The sequence below is a fragment of the Mangifera indica genome, chromosome 8 (assembly GCF_011075055.1).
Source record: "Mangifera indica cultivar Alphonso chromosome 8, CATAS_Mindica_2.1, whole genome shotgun sequence".
Taxonomy (NCBI): Eukaryota; Viridiplantae; Streptophyta; class Magnoliopsida; order Sapindales; family Anacardiaceae; genus Mangifera; species Mangifera indica.
The window spans coordinates 8,455,946-8,472,250 of record NC_058144.1 but is presented as its reverse complement, the minus strand read 5'-3'; the positions used below and the strand labels follow the sequence as shown (position 1 = coordinate 8,472,250).

At 33.8% G+C, this 16,305-nt stretch overlaps 2 protein-coding genes across 3 annotated transcripts; one reads left to right on the top strand and one right to left on the bottom strand.

Moving 5' to 3' along the window:
- Positions 1-271: 271 nt before the first annotated feature.
- Positions 272-2,633, top strand: LOC123222438. Its single transcript, XM_044645198.1, has 2 exons — positions 272-747; positions 1,554-2,633. Exons 1-2 carry the CDS (start codon positions 376-378, stop codon positions 2,418-2,420), a joined length of 1,239 nt encoding a protein of 412 aa, XP_044501133.1. The 5' UTR covers positions 272-375; the 3' UTR covers positions 2,421-2,633.
- Positions 2,634-3,728: 1,095 nt separating this feature from the next.
- On the bottom strand, positions 3,729-13,893 carry LOC123222725 (histone-lysine N-methyltransferase, H3 lysine-9 specific SUVH4-like). 2 transcript variants are annotated; one of them, XM_044645656.1, is made up of 15 exons: positions 13,313-13,893; positions 13,156-13,221; positions 12,318-12,386; positions 11,503-11,557; positions 11,208-11,314; positions 10,176-10,352; positions 8,824-8,922; positions 8,114-8,212; positions 7,731-7,780; positions 7,555-7,643; positions 6,472-6,631; positions 5,533-5,638; positions 5,228-5,416; positions 4,421-4,657; positions 3,729-4,222 (listed from the first exon to the last, which is right to left on the bottom strand). In XM_044645656.1, the coding sequence occupies exons 1-15, from the start codon at positions 13,694-13,696 to the stop codon at positions 4,109-4,111; spliced, it is 2,001 nt and encodes a 666-aa protein (XP_044501591.1). In that variant the 5' UTR covers positions 13,697-13,893; the 3' UTR covers positions 3,729-4,108. The 2 variants fall into 2 exon arrangements, with proteins under 2 accessions (XP_044501591.1, XP_044501592.1); XM_044645657.1 differs by lacking the exon at positions 13,313-13,893 and having other exon boundaries at positions 12,318-12,406; positions 13,156-13,227.
- Between the last annotated feature and the right edge of the window lie 2,412 nt (positions 13,894-16,305).

Here is a 16,305-nt window from a genome sequence, read left to right as displayed (position 1 = left end):
TTTATCTTTAACTCTAATAAAAAAATTTTGAATGAGTAAAAATAGACTAACCATTAGATAGATATTTAAATTTTTAAAATTTCGTAAAATATATGTTTGTCTTTATACCAAACCTTGGGTGGGAATAGTGTTTTAGCCAATTATAAATATGATATATAATTCACTAAAATTATCCAAACTATTACACAACATTGTAGGACTGTTAAAATGGGCCAACTGCCTGCCCGAGCAGTGTAGCTAAACCGCCTTTAAAGCTCAGACTGAGATGTTTGGATATAAAAGTTTCTCTGTCCCACTGCAAGATAATATCGTCCTGAAAGTGCAGAACAGAGCAGCTCAAAAACCCTAAAAATCCATAATCCTCGACAGCCAAAAATGGATGATAGTTTCAGAATTCGAGTTGACAAAATCTTCGGGTCTCTTTCGTCATCTTCATCTCCGAATCTGAATTCCCTGTGGTCCCTCACTGATGACGAAATTGAAAAGAATGAGTGGAACCGGGCCAAAGAAGAACCCGAACCCGAACCGAAGTCATTTTTCGCTAACGTTCGAGAGAAGAACAAAACGGAGCGGTTCGGTGAAGGTCTTGAGAAGGACCTGTTAGATTTGGATGATGGTTTAGACGACGAAGCAGAGGCACGTGATTCACAAGGTTTATCGAGCCGGTCTGGTAAGGCAGATGATTATAACGATGAAGAGTGGGAGATAAAGTGTAATATTGGTTTGGATTGCACGCTTGATTACGAGGTATTTGTCTCTCTTTCACTATATGAAAATGTTTTCGTTTATTTTTATTTTTGATTGATACCGAAGCATTGAAGCTAGAGTTATTGAAAAATGATTGTGATGCATTACTTCATTTCTATAAAGTAGATATATCTTCTGGATGCTATTCATTGATTACTATATTTGAATTATAAGGCCGTCTTTCAAGTGTTTCTTGAGCTAAATTCTGATAATAAGCGTTTTGTGGCTTGACCTACATTAGATAGGAAGTTGCTTTATGCTCAATGGAAATGAATTCGAAACTGGATTGTTGTATTTTTATTGAGGATGTATTGGACGGATAAGTTGCTAGCAAACTTATGAATGAGATATTTTTCTATTTCAAATGCTTTGGAGAGGATAGACTGTCCTATGCTAGGCTTTAATATTTATGAGAAAATTTCCAATTAGCTTCAGAGTTTTTTACTCTGTTGGTTGTGAAAACTGAAAAGCTTTTTGTTATATTTTGGTTGTATTTCTTCTGGACCTACTTGTTAAGTCAGGATTGAGCTATTAGAATTTCATGTTGTGGAGGTTGGCAAGTTATATTGCTATTTCAACTATTAGAATAATGAGTTTGTAACCCAACTTTAATTGTATACTATATTATGGTGTCATTTGCATATATTCTTTTCTCATTATTGAATGTGCAAACAAATATGTGATTATATTTGGATTTGAGAGGTGACTATACGAATTTTACGAGGTTTTCTTGTAATTTTGTTGGAAAGTAAAGTGTCTCAGCATGGGTTTAGGATATTTATTATCTCACTTAAGATTTTATGCAGGAAGAGGAAGATCAGTTCGACAAAGTGGCTTCCAGTGAGGAAAAGACTGGAGATCACATTTATATGAAGGATGTGATTGACTATGTGACAGATGCAGATTGTTGTGATGAACTTCCAGACTCAGTAAAGGATTTCTCTAGGGATCCCCGTGCCAACCATGTTGCAGCTAAAATTCGGCTGAAAGAAGATGCAGAAGCTGCTAAGAAAATTGGCTCTTTACGGGTATCTGAGCAGTGTGCACCTTCTTTTATGGATGCTAAGAACAACTCTGAGGAGGATTGCCTAAAACCAATTCTGAAGAGGGGAGATAACCCTTCTGATTCCAAGCCTAAAAAACGTGTCCGATTTGATTCAGAATGTAAAGACAGCTTTGATGAGAACACTCACAGGGAAGAAGCTATCATCTCAAATGAAGCGTTTACTTCACCTCCAGATTATCCCACTGGTATTCCAGATTATATGCGCAATCCTTCCAAGTATACTCGTTACACTTTTGATTCAGATGATATAGATGATAACTCTAATGCTCAAGCCTATATGGACTTCTTTAAGATGTTAAAGAAAAATACTACAGAATTGCCGGTAGAAGATGATTCCCGTGATCTTCCCAAAACAGTTACCTTTATACCAAAAAGAAAAACAGGCGATGCTACAATGACAGAATATAATAGCAAGTCAAAAGATGATACTGGCAAGGAGTCGGTGCACAAGAGAGGCTTGCCTGTAGGCATCCCTGCTGCTGATGTGGAAGATGATGAAGTATGTGCCATGGATGAAGATGAACCAGAATCAAAAGTTAATAAAACCATTGGTTCACAAAAATCAGGCCGCCAATATCGGAGGAAAGTCAAGTCAGATATGGAGTAGACTAACCGGATGCCTGACTATTTATTGAGGTACCTACCATTCTAGCATTTGTAAGCATATAATGCTTTCGGAACCTGACCAGAGGTCGATCTGGTCAAGGGGGCATTTCAGTCTAGTCAGTGATCAGTTCGTTTGATAGTTGGATCTGGATCGGTTAATTTTTAAAAAATATTATTTAAAATAATTTTATATAATAAATCATTAAACATATAATTTAAACTGTTTCAAAAAAAATAAATTTAGTTTAATAGTATATATGTTCTAAATTAGTAGATGGATTAATTTATTGTTGACATCTACAATTGAACTAGACTTGGGTTTTATCCCGATCAAATGTTTAAATTATCCAATTCAAAATCCTTTTAACTCTCAAAACGACATTTTTGTTAACTGTTTTTTCTAACAGGGGATGGTATCAGACTGATTCATCTAATTCATTTTTTAAAACCATTTACATTTTGATCACCTGTTCCGAAGCATGTTGTTGGAATTTCCGGTTTCTTTTCATTACTTATTAGAAATAAGATATTAATGTTGAGGGCCAATCTGAAACAACTTAAACTACCAATGTTACTTATTTGAAGTTCTAAATAATTCGTCAAAATTTTTTTTACTAAGTTTGATGAATTTTAAGTTGTCAAATCTGGGAGAAGAGCTACTTGTCCTATGAGTTGCGCATATAATAAGGCAAAAGGCCTTGTTCCCATCCAAAGTCCCTTTACTTCAAAAGTTTTCAGAAATTATTTTTTTAAAAATTTATATATTTATTTATCTGATAATTTTATTATTATTATTATTGAAAATAAAATTATTATATTAAAATTTTATTTAAAAAATAATATTTATCTTTATTTTTAATTTTAATTTTAAAAACTAATAATTTCTTTTCAAATGTTTTCATATTTTAAGATTAATAATTGTTCTTTTAAGTTTTAAAATATTACCCTTATATCCTATAAATTTATTTTTTTAATTGTTTTTTTGATAGTTCACTCGAACACATCATTAACCATATAATTGATACCTCCTCTCTCTCCTTAGTGATTTTTCCATTCAAAAATCACAAAAAATCCAACCTAAATAGTCAGATTTGTCGCAACTGATTTGTGTGAATCTTAAGTGGTAATTGATACCTACCCAAGTAAAATAAAACTGAACTAAAATTTAGTATTGCTTTGGTGCATGAAACTTTCACCATTGCATTTGTTTCTTAAATCAAATCAAGTGTAAGATTAATCAATTTTATTTCATTAATTAGTTGAATAGTGTACGTAGCACTACCAAATAACATAATTATCCTCCACAAACTTCCAGAACCCTGAAGAAAATAACATTAAAATTTTTATAATTGAACATTGTAAACCAACTTTATCTGTTGCAATTTCTCCAATAATTTCACAACAACATCGCTCACAATCTTATATTGTTCTTCCCTCATTTCTCTTCAGCTATAACATACATCAGTGAACAATTCAAATCAGAACAAAAAAAACAACGCTACAACACTACAATGGAAGCTTCAAAAATTTCAAGAATACAATTGTTGAATTACAGCCTCCCCTAGCCTGCCCCCACAAATTAAAAAAACCACCACCAAAAGCCCCTGCGATTACCTCATTGATACACAATATTGGAACTTTTTCAACTAGAAGCAGCAGGCACGAATCTGTCAGGATAAAAAGGTAAACCTAGAATAATCGACTCCTACAGTCAGCTGCACCACAGTAGCATCGCATCTTTTTCACCTTCCCATCAGGACCACACACACTATCCAGTGTATAAGCATAATCATAGGTAAGCTCCTAGAAGTACCCAACACCAATAACAAGTTACAAACTCAAATTCCTTGATACAAAGTCCAAATAAGAAGGTCTAGCTCTTTACGAAAAAAGTCATGTCTAAATTAATGAGGCCAAAAACAGTCCAGATCTTCTGAGCTCCGATTTCAGGAGAACAAATCACTAGAAATAAGAATGACAGAATGGGGAACAATAACTAACCTGCAAAGGAGGTATGTTATCTGCTGCAAATAGCACTATCCGAGCAAGTTTAATGTCATGATGTGCACTCAAAACACACTGGACGAAAAGATTAGGTTCACAACTGTGGTTAATAAACCTGGCAACGTTTCCCATGGAACCTGCATCAATGCAGAACTCCGGAACACTTTCAGATCTCTGATCACCAGGTCTATCCAAATTATGCACTGTTGGTAGGGATACATCTCCTAATCGCCTCTATAAATGAAAATATCAGACAATAAATTCAATCGCAGAATGAAAAAGAAAAGGAAAAAACTATCACAATGAAATTGCAATTGAGTACATCATATAACTGGGAAGGAGGGTTGGGCATTAGCTTTGACATAACTTTGTAGGTTTGCTTATTTTGACATAGAGAAGGGTAGATTATCCTTGACTTTTTCCTGTCACAGTCTTGTACAGAATCGCTCCCCTTGACAAGTTTTACCAGTGGATCTCTAGTACACTTAACATATTCAGCTAAATCTCTTCCTTAATATGTCTGTAGTACACTAATTTATTTAACCCAATCTCTGATGTACATGCCAAATGTACAAGCACAAAAGTGTTACATTACAGTAGCCAAGCCAATTTAGATAGACACGGTTTCCAGAAATCAAGCTATAAGTCATGGACAAAATTTGCTGCAATTTGTACCCATGGATTACAAATATGCATTTACAAGCCAAGAACTTGGTAGCATTACCTGACTCAACTTAAAGATCAACAGTAATAGGATAAAGAAAAGCAACGTATAAAGTATAAAATCAAGATGCTTAACAGTACCTCCCGTCCACCAAGCCCCCTTATTGTTTGCAAGCAATCAATGTCAAAAATATAATTATTATCATTCTCAGAGTCATTATCCACATCTTCTGTCCTCATAAGTACTCCAATATATTCACAAATAAGGGCTCCAGAAGGTATAAAGTCCCAAGATCTGACTGCCCATCCTTTCTTTGGGGTACGAAAAACCTATTATCAGCAGAGGTATACATTTGCAACATTCAATAATAATATATATATATATATATATATTTTTTACATAAAGCCAGATATGTAACTGTTGGTTATCAGTTAACATGACAAACCTCAAGCTGATACATCAACCCCTTCTGAGATGTGCGGTTGATGCAATCAGGTCCACACCCACAATTTGGACCACATTCAAACACAACATCCTTTGCTTGAATCAATCTGGAGGGCAGAACAATAATAGCACCAAATCAGAAGAGAAAGAAATAAAAGGTTAAATTTCCTTGAGCGAGCTGAGATATTAAACATGATCAATCAAACCCCCTGCTGTTCAAAATAAGCAATCACCTTCCCCAAATTTCAGATCAGTCTATTACTGTGAACAATGGAAGGTATCTATAATTTTTTATCTACAAAGACAGTTAGAAAAAAAAAAAAAAAAAAACCTCTTTCTCTTTTGATCTTGTTATCCCTTCTTTTCCCCATTCTCTCTTTATCCAACCAAACCCACCATACAAATCCAAATATCTTAAGATAGAGAGATCAAATTGCCTATTGATTACAAGGAATTGTGCATATTTTGTTCCCTTGCAATGAATCTCTCTCAATAAGAAACTATTTCTGAAATCTTCTCAATTGTGATGTTGAAATAACCAAAGCTCACTATGTGTCTCTGAGGAGCTAAGTGGCCTCCTAACTGCAGAAGCTGCTGATTTGTTGAATATTTGAAATATAATCCAATTGTTCGCATAAACATCCAGGGAACACTTGCAGTACCAGAAGTATTTAGTTTGGCAAAAGAAGAAGCCCTTCAAAAAACATTCATATGTTCTTGGGAAACATCTTTAGATTTTTTTTTTTTAACTCTCAATTTCTAGGCGAGAACATGAGAAGAATCAATTGGGTGTAATGCTTACATGTATAGAATATTTTGACATTTTATCATCTAAATGATAATTTTTTGGCAAAAATATAGTCCATTGATAATACTTCATGGAAGATAATGTCTTTGAAATCATGAAGGTGTAAATAATACTTAACCATGTTAATTTTACCTGCCACCATCACGGTGCACATATGGAATGTCAGAACCATTAAGCTTTGCACAAGAACAGGTCCTGGAATTCTCACAACTTCCTTTGCAGTTGCATCCAGTGACATTAGCAGGGAGTTTTACATTTTTTGCAACTTGTAAAGTCTTGCGATAAGTAAAACCTGAAATTCATCACTTCAGCACCAAAAAGAAACACTGAAGTACAACAATTTCAAGCATGGCACTGAATTTTATTACAGCTTAAAATAAATTTTGAATCTGGTTATTGTAAATTATTGCTAATGCATCTAAGTGCTAATAGAAGCCTTAAAAAAGAAAATTTGACCAGCCCAAAATCTGCTTAAATCAATGATAGGCATATTCTATCTGTATTGTTAATAGCAAATAAGGTTGAAGAGAAGTGCAAAAGGAAAACAACAGATGACAAATAAAATCAATTTCTGTAAAACAAATGATGTTTTAGATTGGACTTCTTTTAACTTTTTCTACACCCAAAAGATTTTGGGAGGAAATTTGTGTAACTAGATAAAGTGTTTTATCCATTCTATGAAATATTTTCACTTTCAGTAAAACAGGAGACTAAGCTGGGGTGATATGGCGCACCAGGGGCCTAGTCCAAGGAGATTATCTCTTTAAAATAACTTTGAAATACATTAATCAAAAATAAGTATGTCATGCATCCAATAGCATATTTGACACCACTAAAATTTCTCAATTTTTTATTCTTTGTGATTTTGATCAAAATACCTGTGTGATTAAATCAATGAGCTTAATACAGAAACATTTAATGATTCTATGAAAATTGAGATAAATTGCAGAGAGGCAATGAAATAAGAGCAATACTAGGTATACACACTTTTGAGTACACAGATAATATGTCAATATGTAATTGGGTGCTACTTTATTCTGAATTCAAAATCACCTAATCACATGATGACATATCCTCTGTGTACCCAATTATATACTCAAAAGTGTGCACAAAGTTGTAATGATCAAATAAATACAAACTGTTTTGTTCAATTATGTGAATTTGTTTATATAAGTAATCAACACTATAATATTAAATTTCAATAGTTTGCCTTGCCTGTCGGTGCAACAGGAGGATCATCAACCAAATTTGTTGCTGGAATGGGAAAATTTTCCTGGCCACCTGCAATGTCCTCACAGACCAACCTTTGCGAACAAAAGAATAGTGCTTAATCAAAATTAAAAATTAAAAGCTGATATTTTATTTTAAATGAATATTGATTCTTGTAATACCCGCGTATTTCTGACAAAGATTGGGGAACACGTCCATGGGCAAAATGAACCTGACATAATGAGCAAACATGTTTAGAGTTATATATTATTTGATTCATTATTTGCCAAACAAGACAAGTCAATATAAGAAACTATTGAGATTTATTTCATATCAAAAAACCAAAGTAATCAAGTTAATACCAAAAAAATTCTCCCAATCAAAAAAAATGAAAAAATCTAATAAATTCCAACAAGGTGTTACAGCAACAACCTCAGACAATACTTAAAGACAACCTATTGGCAAAAGCTCTTGGCGAAAGGAAAAAAAAAAGGCAGACAGTGAAAAGACAAATTAAAAAAAAAAGAAAATTGCTACTACAATATTAAACAGACAAGCAATGAACCTGGTTAGTCATCAGTATAGGCTGTCCTTCAAGCCGCCTTAGGCGATACTTGAAGACAGTAAAGCCAGAAATGCCTTTTTCTGCCCAATATTGAGCAACCTGCAACACAGAAATCAAAACTAATGAATCAAATTATATTGTTACAGAAATTCAATGATTACCTTTCAGATTTGGCTAATATACAAACACACTTTTCATATATAGATTCCCTCTTTAACGTCTTTAAAATGCAGAATGGAATTGAAAAGGTTTCAACAGAGCAAAGATATATTTCACCTATCACTATTCTCTTTTTGGTTCAGAAACTATGTACACTGTATAAAAGTAAAAAGATGAGAAGATACAATTGTAGACCAAGTGTCCAAAAAGAATAAAAAAAACAATTCCTGCACAAACTATAGTGAGTTATATAAAATGGCAAAGGATTGAAACTCCTTCACAACCTAAGCCTAAATGTAAGGAAAAAAGCAATCAGTATCTAAAAACTCAGTACTACTACACAGTTGACAGAATGAATCTCTGAATTCAAAATAGAATCACATCCCCATTACAAATGAAAAAGAAAATGCGATTTGATTAGTAGCTTCGCTTACCCTTTCTTAGTATCTAGAAAATTATTGATTCAATTTCAATAAATAATTCGATAAAACACAGATTTGTTGTTGGATAAACAAATAAAATAAAGAAAACAAGTTTCTATTTAAAAATACCTTGTACAAACCATCATATGTGTAAACTTTTCCAGTATAACTAGTAGAAGATTTAAGACCACGAATTACTCTGACAGGCACATTTTGCTCCACACAGTTCTGCAATTAAATGTAAGTAAAATAAAAGTTATTCCAGAAGATATACTCAGAACCTCACATCAGCGCAACAAAAGAAATTATATACATGATCAAACAATTATATGAAATCCAAATATTCATAATCACACAATGCCAAGACATTGTTAGCTTCCTCCAAAATAAAAAAGCTGCTCGAAAACACTTTGCAAAATATTGACTGTAACATAAGTTACATTTATGGCACTCAAAACAGAAGGTAGAAATTAATCATACAGTTTTCTTATTAGAAAAAATAGTTTCACATCTACTAGGACTATCAAAGTCCTATGTTTTTTCTGGCTTAAAAGTAGCAATGAGTGATAGTATTGACAAATAAAATTCACACTGTTCAAGAAACAAAGTTTTGCTCTTTGTGAGTGATTTGGGTGAAAGAAATAAAGGGATTTTTTGAGACAGTGTGGCAGAAGAAACTGGTGCTTTATAGGACAAGATCATGTTTTTGGCATCTCTGGGGTTTCTAGGTCAAAAGACATTGAGGACACGACTTTCTTCATCATCCATCTTAAATGGTTAGGCAGAGTAAGTTGATTCTTTTTTTTTAGCATTTGTTCACGCTAGAGTGTCCTTATTTTTTGGGTTAATTTTTGCACAGGTTTGCCAGACCTTTGCAAAGCTTAAGCCTCTTAGATAGGTTACTTTTAACAGTAGTCAATAGAGATGATCAACTATCTAAGTTTTTTTGCATTAACACACATGTCTAAGTTTCCTATTCAAAAAGAAAAGAAAAGAAAACAAACCTCCTGCAAGTCAAAGTTTATAGAGAAATCAGCCTAGATAGCCATATGTTAACGTGAAAATGAATGTAGTACATCTCACGTTTTTCTCTCGCAATCTACTCACCTTCAGATTAATTGTTTAAGAATACTCAGTATTTGAATGGTCAATGCAAGAACCCCGTGAATCTGACATTCCTTGGGGTTATAGCAGTGGAAGAACTACCTCACAAGAGCATTGCAGTTCTACCACTATAGTTTAAATATTAGAAAAGATATGGTTCAAGGATCTCATGACTCTAGCACTTTTTCAGCGTTCTATCACGGCTAGAATGCTAGAACCTCTAGATGACACCTACAGTTAGCAAATTTTGGAAGGTTTAACACAAGAACCTCATAGTTCGAGCACTGCTATAGCACTTGACATTATAATAAGGATATAAAATATCATCCACAAAAAAAAACAAGTAACATCAACAAATGCATTCTTAGAATACACACCTTAAGTGCCAGATTACCACGTTCCAAGACTTGGTCCTGAATTTGACGTTTATTGCCAGTTAGATTATGGCCCCCTTGACCGGTGTATATAACATCCTCTGCATTATCCAAGTCATCCTCATACATGCCAGACAAAACTATGGCTACAGCTAGCGGGAATTGATATTGTTCATACACCTGGATATGAGAGGAAAAACTTGGCATTGCTTCTCAAGAGTACCAAACTGCAATTAACTCTTTAGACAGCATAATTTTTTTTCTTTTGGATTATTTACAGATTTTAATTACATAAAAAGCAAATACACTCTTGGCAGATCTTCTTACCATTCAATTATTAATTCAGTATATAAGGAACATAACCATTTTACTGGCATAAAAAAAGTGAAAGCATTGAATTCTATGTACTTAAAAATTATTTTAAAAAAGAAACAAATCCTTATTAACCTAACATACCAACTAAAAGTGCATTTATAATTTAGAAAGATTAGAAAAGTGATAAAAAAATCATATAGGATACAAATTTCTAAAGCAATATCCTTATCTCATGGTAGAAAAGATGTAACATAACATCACAATATGACTCCTCTATCCCAAATTGTTAATCCTTTATTGAAAATTGTGAGATTTACAATAAAGGATTAACAATAAAACAAAAAGCATCCAAATTTCAAAATTAATCCTCCATTCACATAATTGAAAACACTAACATCTAATGTTCAATAATTAAGGGATTATCAACTGCAAAAAGCTAAAAAATTTTGTCAATTGACATTTTCAAGAGGTAATACAAGTCCAATACCAAATTGGCAAATGTAACAACTAGAATAGGTATAGAAAATTCATGCAAAGTTTCACAATCCAAGTAAAATTGCTTACACAAAATGTGTAGGAGAAAGAATGCGACATATCGTAAGAGAACACACTCGCCTTCAAAGCGCTAAAGTATTCAAAGGGGAAATTTTGTACAAAAACGTCAATTGTGAAATTCACTCCATTCAAACATACCCCCATCCACTAAGTCAGAAGTTATACCTGTCCATAGGACATGCCCATATAATCAATTCCATTCAGCCAATGGCTGTGAAAACCAACTGCAACCATTTCAGACCGTGAATAAAATTGATGCCCAACATTAATACCTGCCATCAGATGGAATGACAAATGTTCTAATAAAAAGTTTACAACCAAAACAAGTTATGATCCAAAAATGAGTTCACCAAGCTAATACGCAAGTTCAAATGATACATAATATAATAAATAATCAGTCATACTCAATGAGAGTAAATAAACGATTAAACTGGAAAAATTTCAAGTGCAAACAACCAACCAGGAATGTGGCCAATTTGTTTCTCAGGGTACAGTATCTCATTTTCCTCCATCATCTGCCAAAAAATTTAACTTCTTAAAGGTGGAAAGCTTATAAAAGAAATCAAAACTATGAACCATCAAGTAATCACTCAAATTCAAAAGCTTAAATTACAGGCAAGTGCACAAAATTAGTACATAAGTTACTAGTAAGAAATAAAATTTTGGTATGCTCATTGGCCCATGGAAGAAATAATACATGTGATATTTTGCAAAGGAGACAGCTTAAGACTTGACTGTCTCCTAATATGCACTTCAGAATCTACTTCGGCTTAAGTTTTTCCTCTCCTTACTCTGCAGAGGCATATTTGTTCACCATCTCTGTATCTTTCTTATTATTGCTAAATTTAATTGTCTTTAAAAAAAGAGAGAGAAAAATGAAAATCTCAAATCTCTCATGCAAAGTAGCTCCAAAGACAAACACATAGATAGAGATAAAGTTAAAAAAATGTGAAGCATAGGAGAGCTTATATAAACAACCTTATAGTCTAATTTATTTAGTACCATTTTCAGTTACCATTTACCCAGTGAGTTTAAGTTGAAAGGTTAGGACCTAACAATAGTATTTAAACTCTAATAAGCCCCCCTTATGTAACCTGGATCCAAAAATTAAAAGATAAAAGTAAAAATCCTATACACATACAAACCAGACTATTATGTGGTGAGGGGCATGTAAAAATAGTATTCTTCTTTATCAAGCAATAAAGCAGTGAAACCACTTCCAAGAAGTTACAGTTGTAAGACTAAAGAGTCATCAACACACAAATTTTGACTTACCTTGGTTAATGCTTTTAGATCAGGTCGCTTGGCCTTGGTTTTAGTATTTTCCTCAGGTACATTGCCTTTCTGCAGAATTTCTCTTGTTACTATAAAATATTCAAAACACAAAGACCAAGAATCACAAATTCATACATAAATTTCTATATATTTAGCTAATTAACTTTCAAAACATATCAAAAAAAGCTACAAGCAATGCCAAACCACAGTTTAGAAATGCCTCAATATCAAATTAAAATATGCCAGTGCTCTTCATAAAGCATCATTTGGTATTCACCAATTAAAATGATTGGCAGTTGTGGAAAATAACATTTGAATACAATTATCTGTGAACAAAAATTTGAATACCGAGCCAGCTCGAGCTCGATCGAGCCGAGCCGAGCTCGAGCTCGAGCTGGCTCGGCTCGAGTCCAGCCCTATCCTAAAGGGCATAAAACAAAACACAATGATTTCTACAACACATGATGATTTCCTACAAATTAAAAAGCATACACATGACTGCTGAGATAAAATTCTATAAGGACATCTTTGCCAAAGCCATTTTCTGTTCCAGGACACCATGGTTTATGCTATAATCAAATAAACCTAAACAAAGAACTTAAAAACTTGTACATCATAAAATATTTACATACAAACAAATTAGGATGGAGGGGATAACAGAAGAACAAATTCGTAGATAGCCTCCTCAACCCGAATTCCTAAGTGATAAGTAAAACAGTGAAAAAGTATTTTCATCCGTCTCAATCAATAATAATTTTTTAGTCTCAGAAATATTTAAAAAGAAAAAGAAAACAACTCAAACCAATACCAAAAACAAACAGTTAAAGTGCATGCTAACCTTGGATTTTGACTTTTTGGAAGCTTTCTTACCCACTTCTTCTACTCTGCATCTTGCTTCCTCCAGCTAAAGCCAAAAGAAATTTGCGTTAAAAACAGAACCAAACCGAACAGAATAAAACCAAATCATCAGTAGTGTTTGATATTGTAAAACCAACCTGAACAAAATGAAGATAATGTTTGTTAAACAACCTCAAAGTCTCCTTCACTTTAGCATGGTCACTTTTTTCAGATAAGCTTACAGCCTTATCAGTTTTTTCAGCTGAGTTTACAGCATTACCATTTACAGACTCACTCTCACACTTCGTTGTTTTAACTGGGACCTTGTCTCCCTCCACCACATTTTGGGAATCTTTTGCTTTCCTCCTATTTCTACTGGAAATATTCTTTTGCTTCTTGTTATCATCACTTGCCTCTTTTATATCATCAAGAAGCTCCACTCTCCGTTTAACCAAACGCAATTTGTCCTCCCTCTGTTTCTCCTGAATCCTTGCACTCACTCTCCGCTCTGCTTGTCCGTTTTGCATAGGTCGAACCACCATTATTGCTTCAAATAAACTTCGATTAATTCACCTAGGGTTTCTGAGCGGAGAGCGTGATCCGGAGAAGAAGAAGGTAGAGATTTGAAGTGACAGCAATAGTTTAAATTTGTTATAAATCTGGAGAAGGGAAGACGGAGAGCGCGTGGAGGGGAAACGCCAAGGTTTCGCATTTTTCTGCTTTTGTCTGATGTGGAATTTGCCCGCTCTTGCACTTTTAGTCTCCCTCCAAAATTTTTCGTCCCAGTTGGAAACAAAATTAAAAAAAGGGAGAAGGACTATTGCCCACCTAACTTTTGATGCATTTTCAAAATGTCACCCATGATAGATGAAAATCTATTTTTCCCACCTATGACCAAACTGTCGTCTAATTTTTCAGTTAGGAATAGGGGCAAAATCGCTATTTGCTATTTAAAACCTTAAAACTTTAAAATTTTACCGTTTCTCCCCTCCAGGTTTTAAAAACTAATAACTAACTCATCCTCAAAGTTTGAAAAATTTAGATTTCACCCCTGGCGTTTGCTTTCTTCTCCGACCACCACCGACGGCCGACGCATTCGATTGATCTCTCATCTCTTACTACAAAAGACGACGAAGGATGACCCTTCGTCGCCCAGATCTGGACGACGAAGCATCGTCCAGATCTGAAAGAACAGACAAAGGACAACGTGAGCGACGAAGAGAGAAGAAGAGAGACCTTCGTCGAGCGATCTGCCAAATCTGGACGACGAGCGAAGTTTGAAATCGATCTCCCAGATTTGGACGACGAGCGACGAAGAGATCTCCGTCTCTTCGTCGCACCATGCGACGAGGAGATGAAGATCTCTTCGTCGCACCACCGCCGTCGCACCAGGAGAAGGAGGAGGCTGGTGACGACGCCGAAGAAGACGTCGGGAGATGAAGTTGAAGAATGTGGGTGAAATGCTAGTTTTGAAAGTTATGGGGGGCGGCTATATTTTGAAAAATATGGAAACCCTAGGTTTGGGGGTGAAAATGGTAGTTTTTAAAGTTTAAAAACTTTAGGTGAGGTGAAAATGTTAATTTCTAAAACCTAAGGGGGGTGAATAGTAAAACCCTCACATCAATCTTGGGAGATTAAATTGAGGGGTATTTTTGTCATTTCATCTAACAAGGGTAAAATATCATTTTACCCTTATGCAGACAGATATCATCCATTTTAATCCATTTTAATGCATGGGTAGGAAAAGTAAAATATCATTTTACCCTTGTTCATGGGTAGGAAAAGTTGATTTTCATCTGTCATGGGTGGCATTTTGAAAATGCATCAAAAGTTAGGTGAAAAATAGTCCTTCTCCCCTTAAAAAAATGGGAAAAGTACAATTGATACCATGTATTAATATCACCAGAGGTATAGAGTGATTTCAGTTCACACTATATAATTTTTTAAAATTCAAATATTTATTTATAAATTAAACTTTATGAGAATTTTTAGTTATTATTAAAAATAAAATTATTATTTAATAATACTATTTAAAAAATAAAAATTTATATTATTTATAATTTTTATTTAAAAAATTAATAACTTTTACCTAAAATTTAGTTTTAAAAAATGAAAATTCCCTCTATATAGGTTTCAAATTTTGTCAATGATTTTTAGATAAATGACAATTGTTCTCTCTCTCTCTCTCCTAGTGATATCTCTCTCTGATGTTTTTTTTCCATTCGAAGTTCTTTCCCTCTGATAGACGATATCTAAATTCATCGAATCTAGACAAAATTCACCTTTCATTTGGACCTTCATCATTCAGACAAATACGACTTCTTGGTCTTTGTACTTATCCAAAAACAATGAGGACGATTCGTCTTTGTTAAAGTTAGTCATCATTAGAGAAGGGAGAGAGCATGGAGTCCATCTCCTAAGAGAGTTGTTATCGAAAAAATTTTAAACCTAATAGAGAGAAATTGTTACTTTTCAAAACTTAAATTTGAGGGGATTTAAAATTTAAAGAAAAAAATGAGATAAAGTTTTATTTTTTATATTATTAGTTAAATAATAATTGTATTTTTATATCTAACTAATTCAGTCAAGTTTAATAATTTATTGATAAGTATTTAAATTTTTTTTAAGGGTAAAGGACAAAAATTTGAGAAAAAAATAAATTTTGTGTGGGAATAAGTCCATCGGCCCAAAAAAAAAAAATCTCATAAGTTTACCAACATAAAATTTGCCTCATCAACCACGTGTGGCCCGAGCCCCAAAGGCATCTTCACGCCAGATGACAAAGCTCTTGACAATCAGAGCACATCGTCTATCTATCAATTTCGAAAACGGGAGCAAATTTACATTTCTCAAACATGGTAACACAGTTAGATGATACAGTTAATCATAAATTTCAACGTGCAGAAGTCAAATATATCTCAAAGAAAGGAATTCTAAACTTAAGAAGCCTTGATAGAATTTTTCACCATCCTCCTGCCGCTATGCTAAGAAAACACAATCTGCCTTAATGGGGTTCGTCACATTCTCCGGGCAACATCTCTTTCTGCCACTCACATTTCTGGGCGTATCTCTGGTCAAGGAAATAACAGTTTCGGTCAAAAAACATCGTCGCATTAATGGCAGAATTTGTAATGGATTTGAGTTTTGTAAC

What these genes read in the sequence shown, in the direction of transcription:
- LOC123222725 (XM_044645656.1), bottom strand. Translation starts at nt 13,696, where the DNA reads ATGGTGGTTCGACCTATGCAAAACGGACAAGCAGAGCGGAGAGTGAGT. An exon ending in TGGGCATGTCCTATGGACAG is followed by an intron (nt 10,353 to 11,207) that starts GTATAACTTCTG and finishes TCTCATATCCAG; the next exon opens with GTGTATGAACAATATCAATT. An exon ending in TCCTCCTGTTGCACCGACAG is followed by an intron (nt 6,632 to 7,554) that starts GCAAGGCAAACT and finishes GATGAATTTCAG; the next exon opens with GTTTTACTTATCGCAAGACT.
- LOC123222438 (XM_044645198.1), top strand. Translation starts at nt 376, where the DNA reads ATGGATGATAGTTTCAGAATTCGAGTTGACAAAATCTTCGGGTCTCTT. An exon ending in ATTGCACGCTTGATTACGAG is followed by an intron (nt 748 to 1,553) that starts GTATTTGTCTCT and finishes GATTTTATGCAG; the next exon opens with GAAGAGGAAGATCAGTTCGA.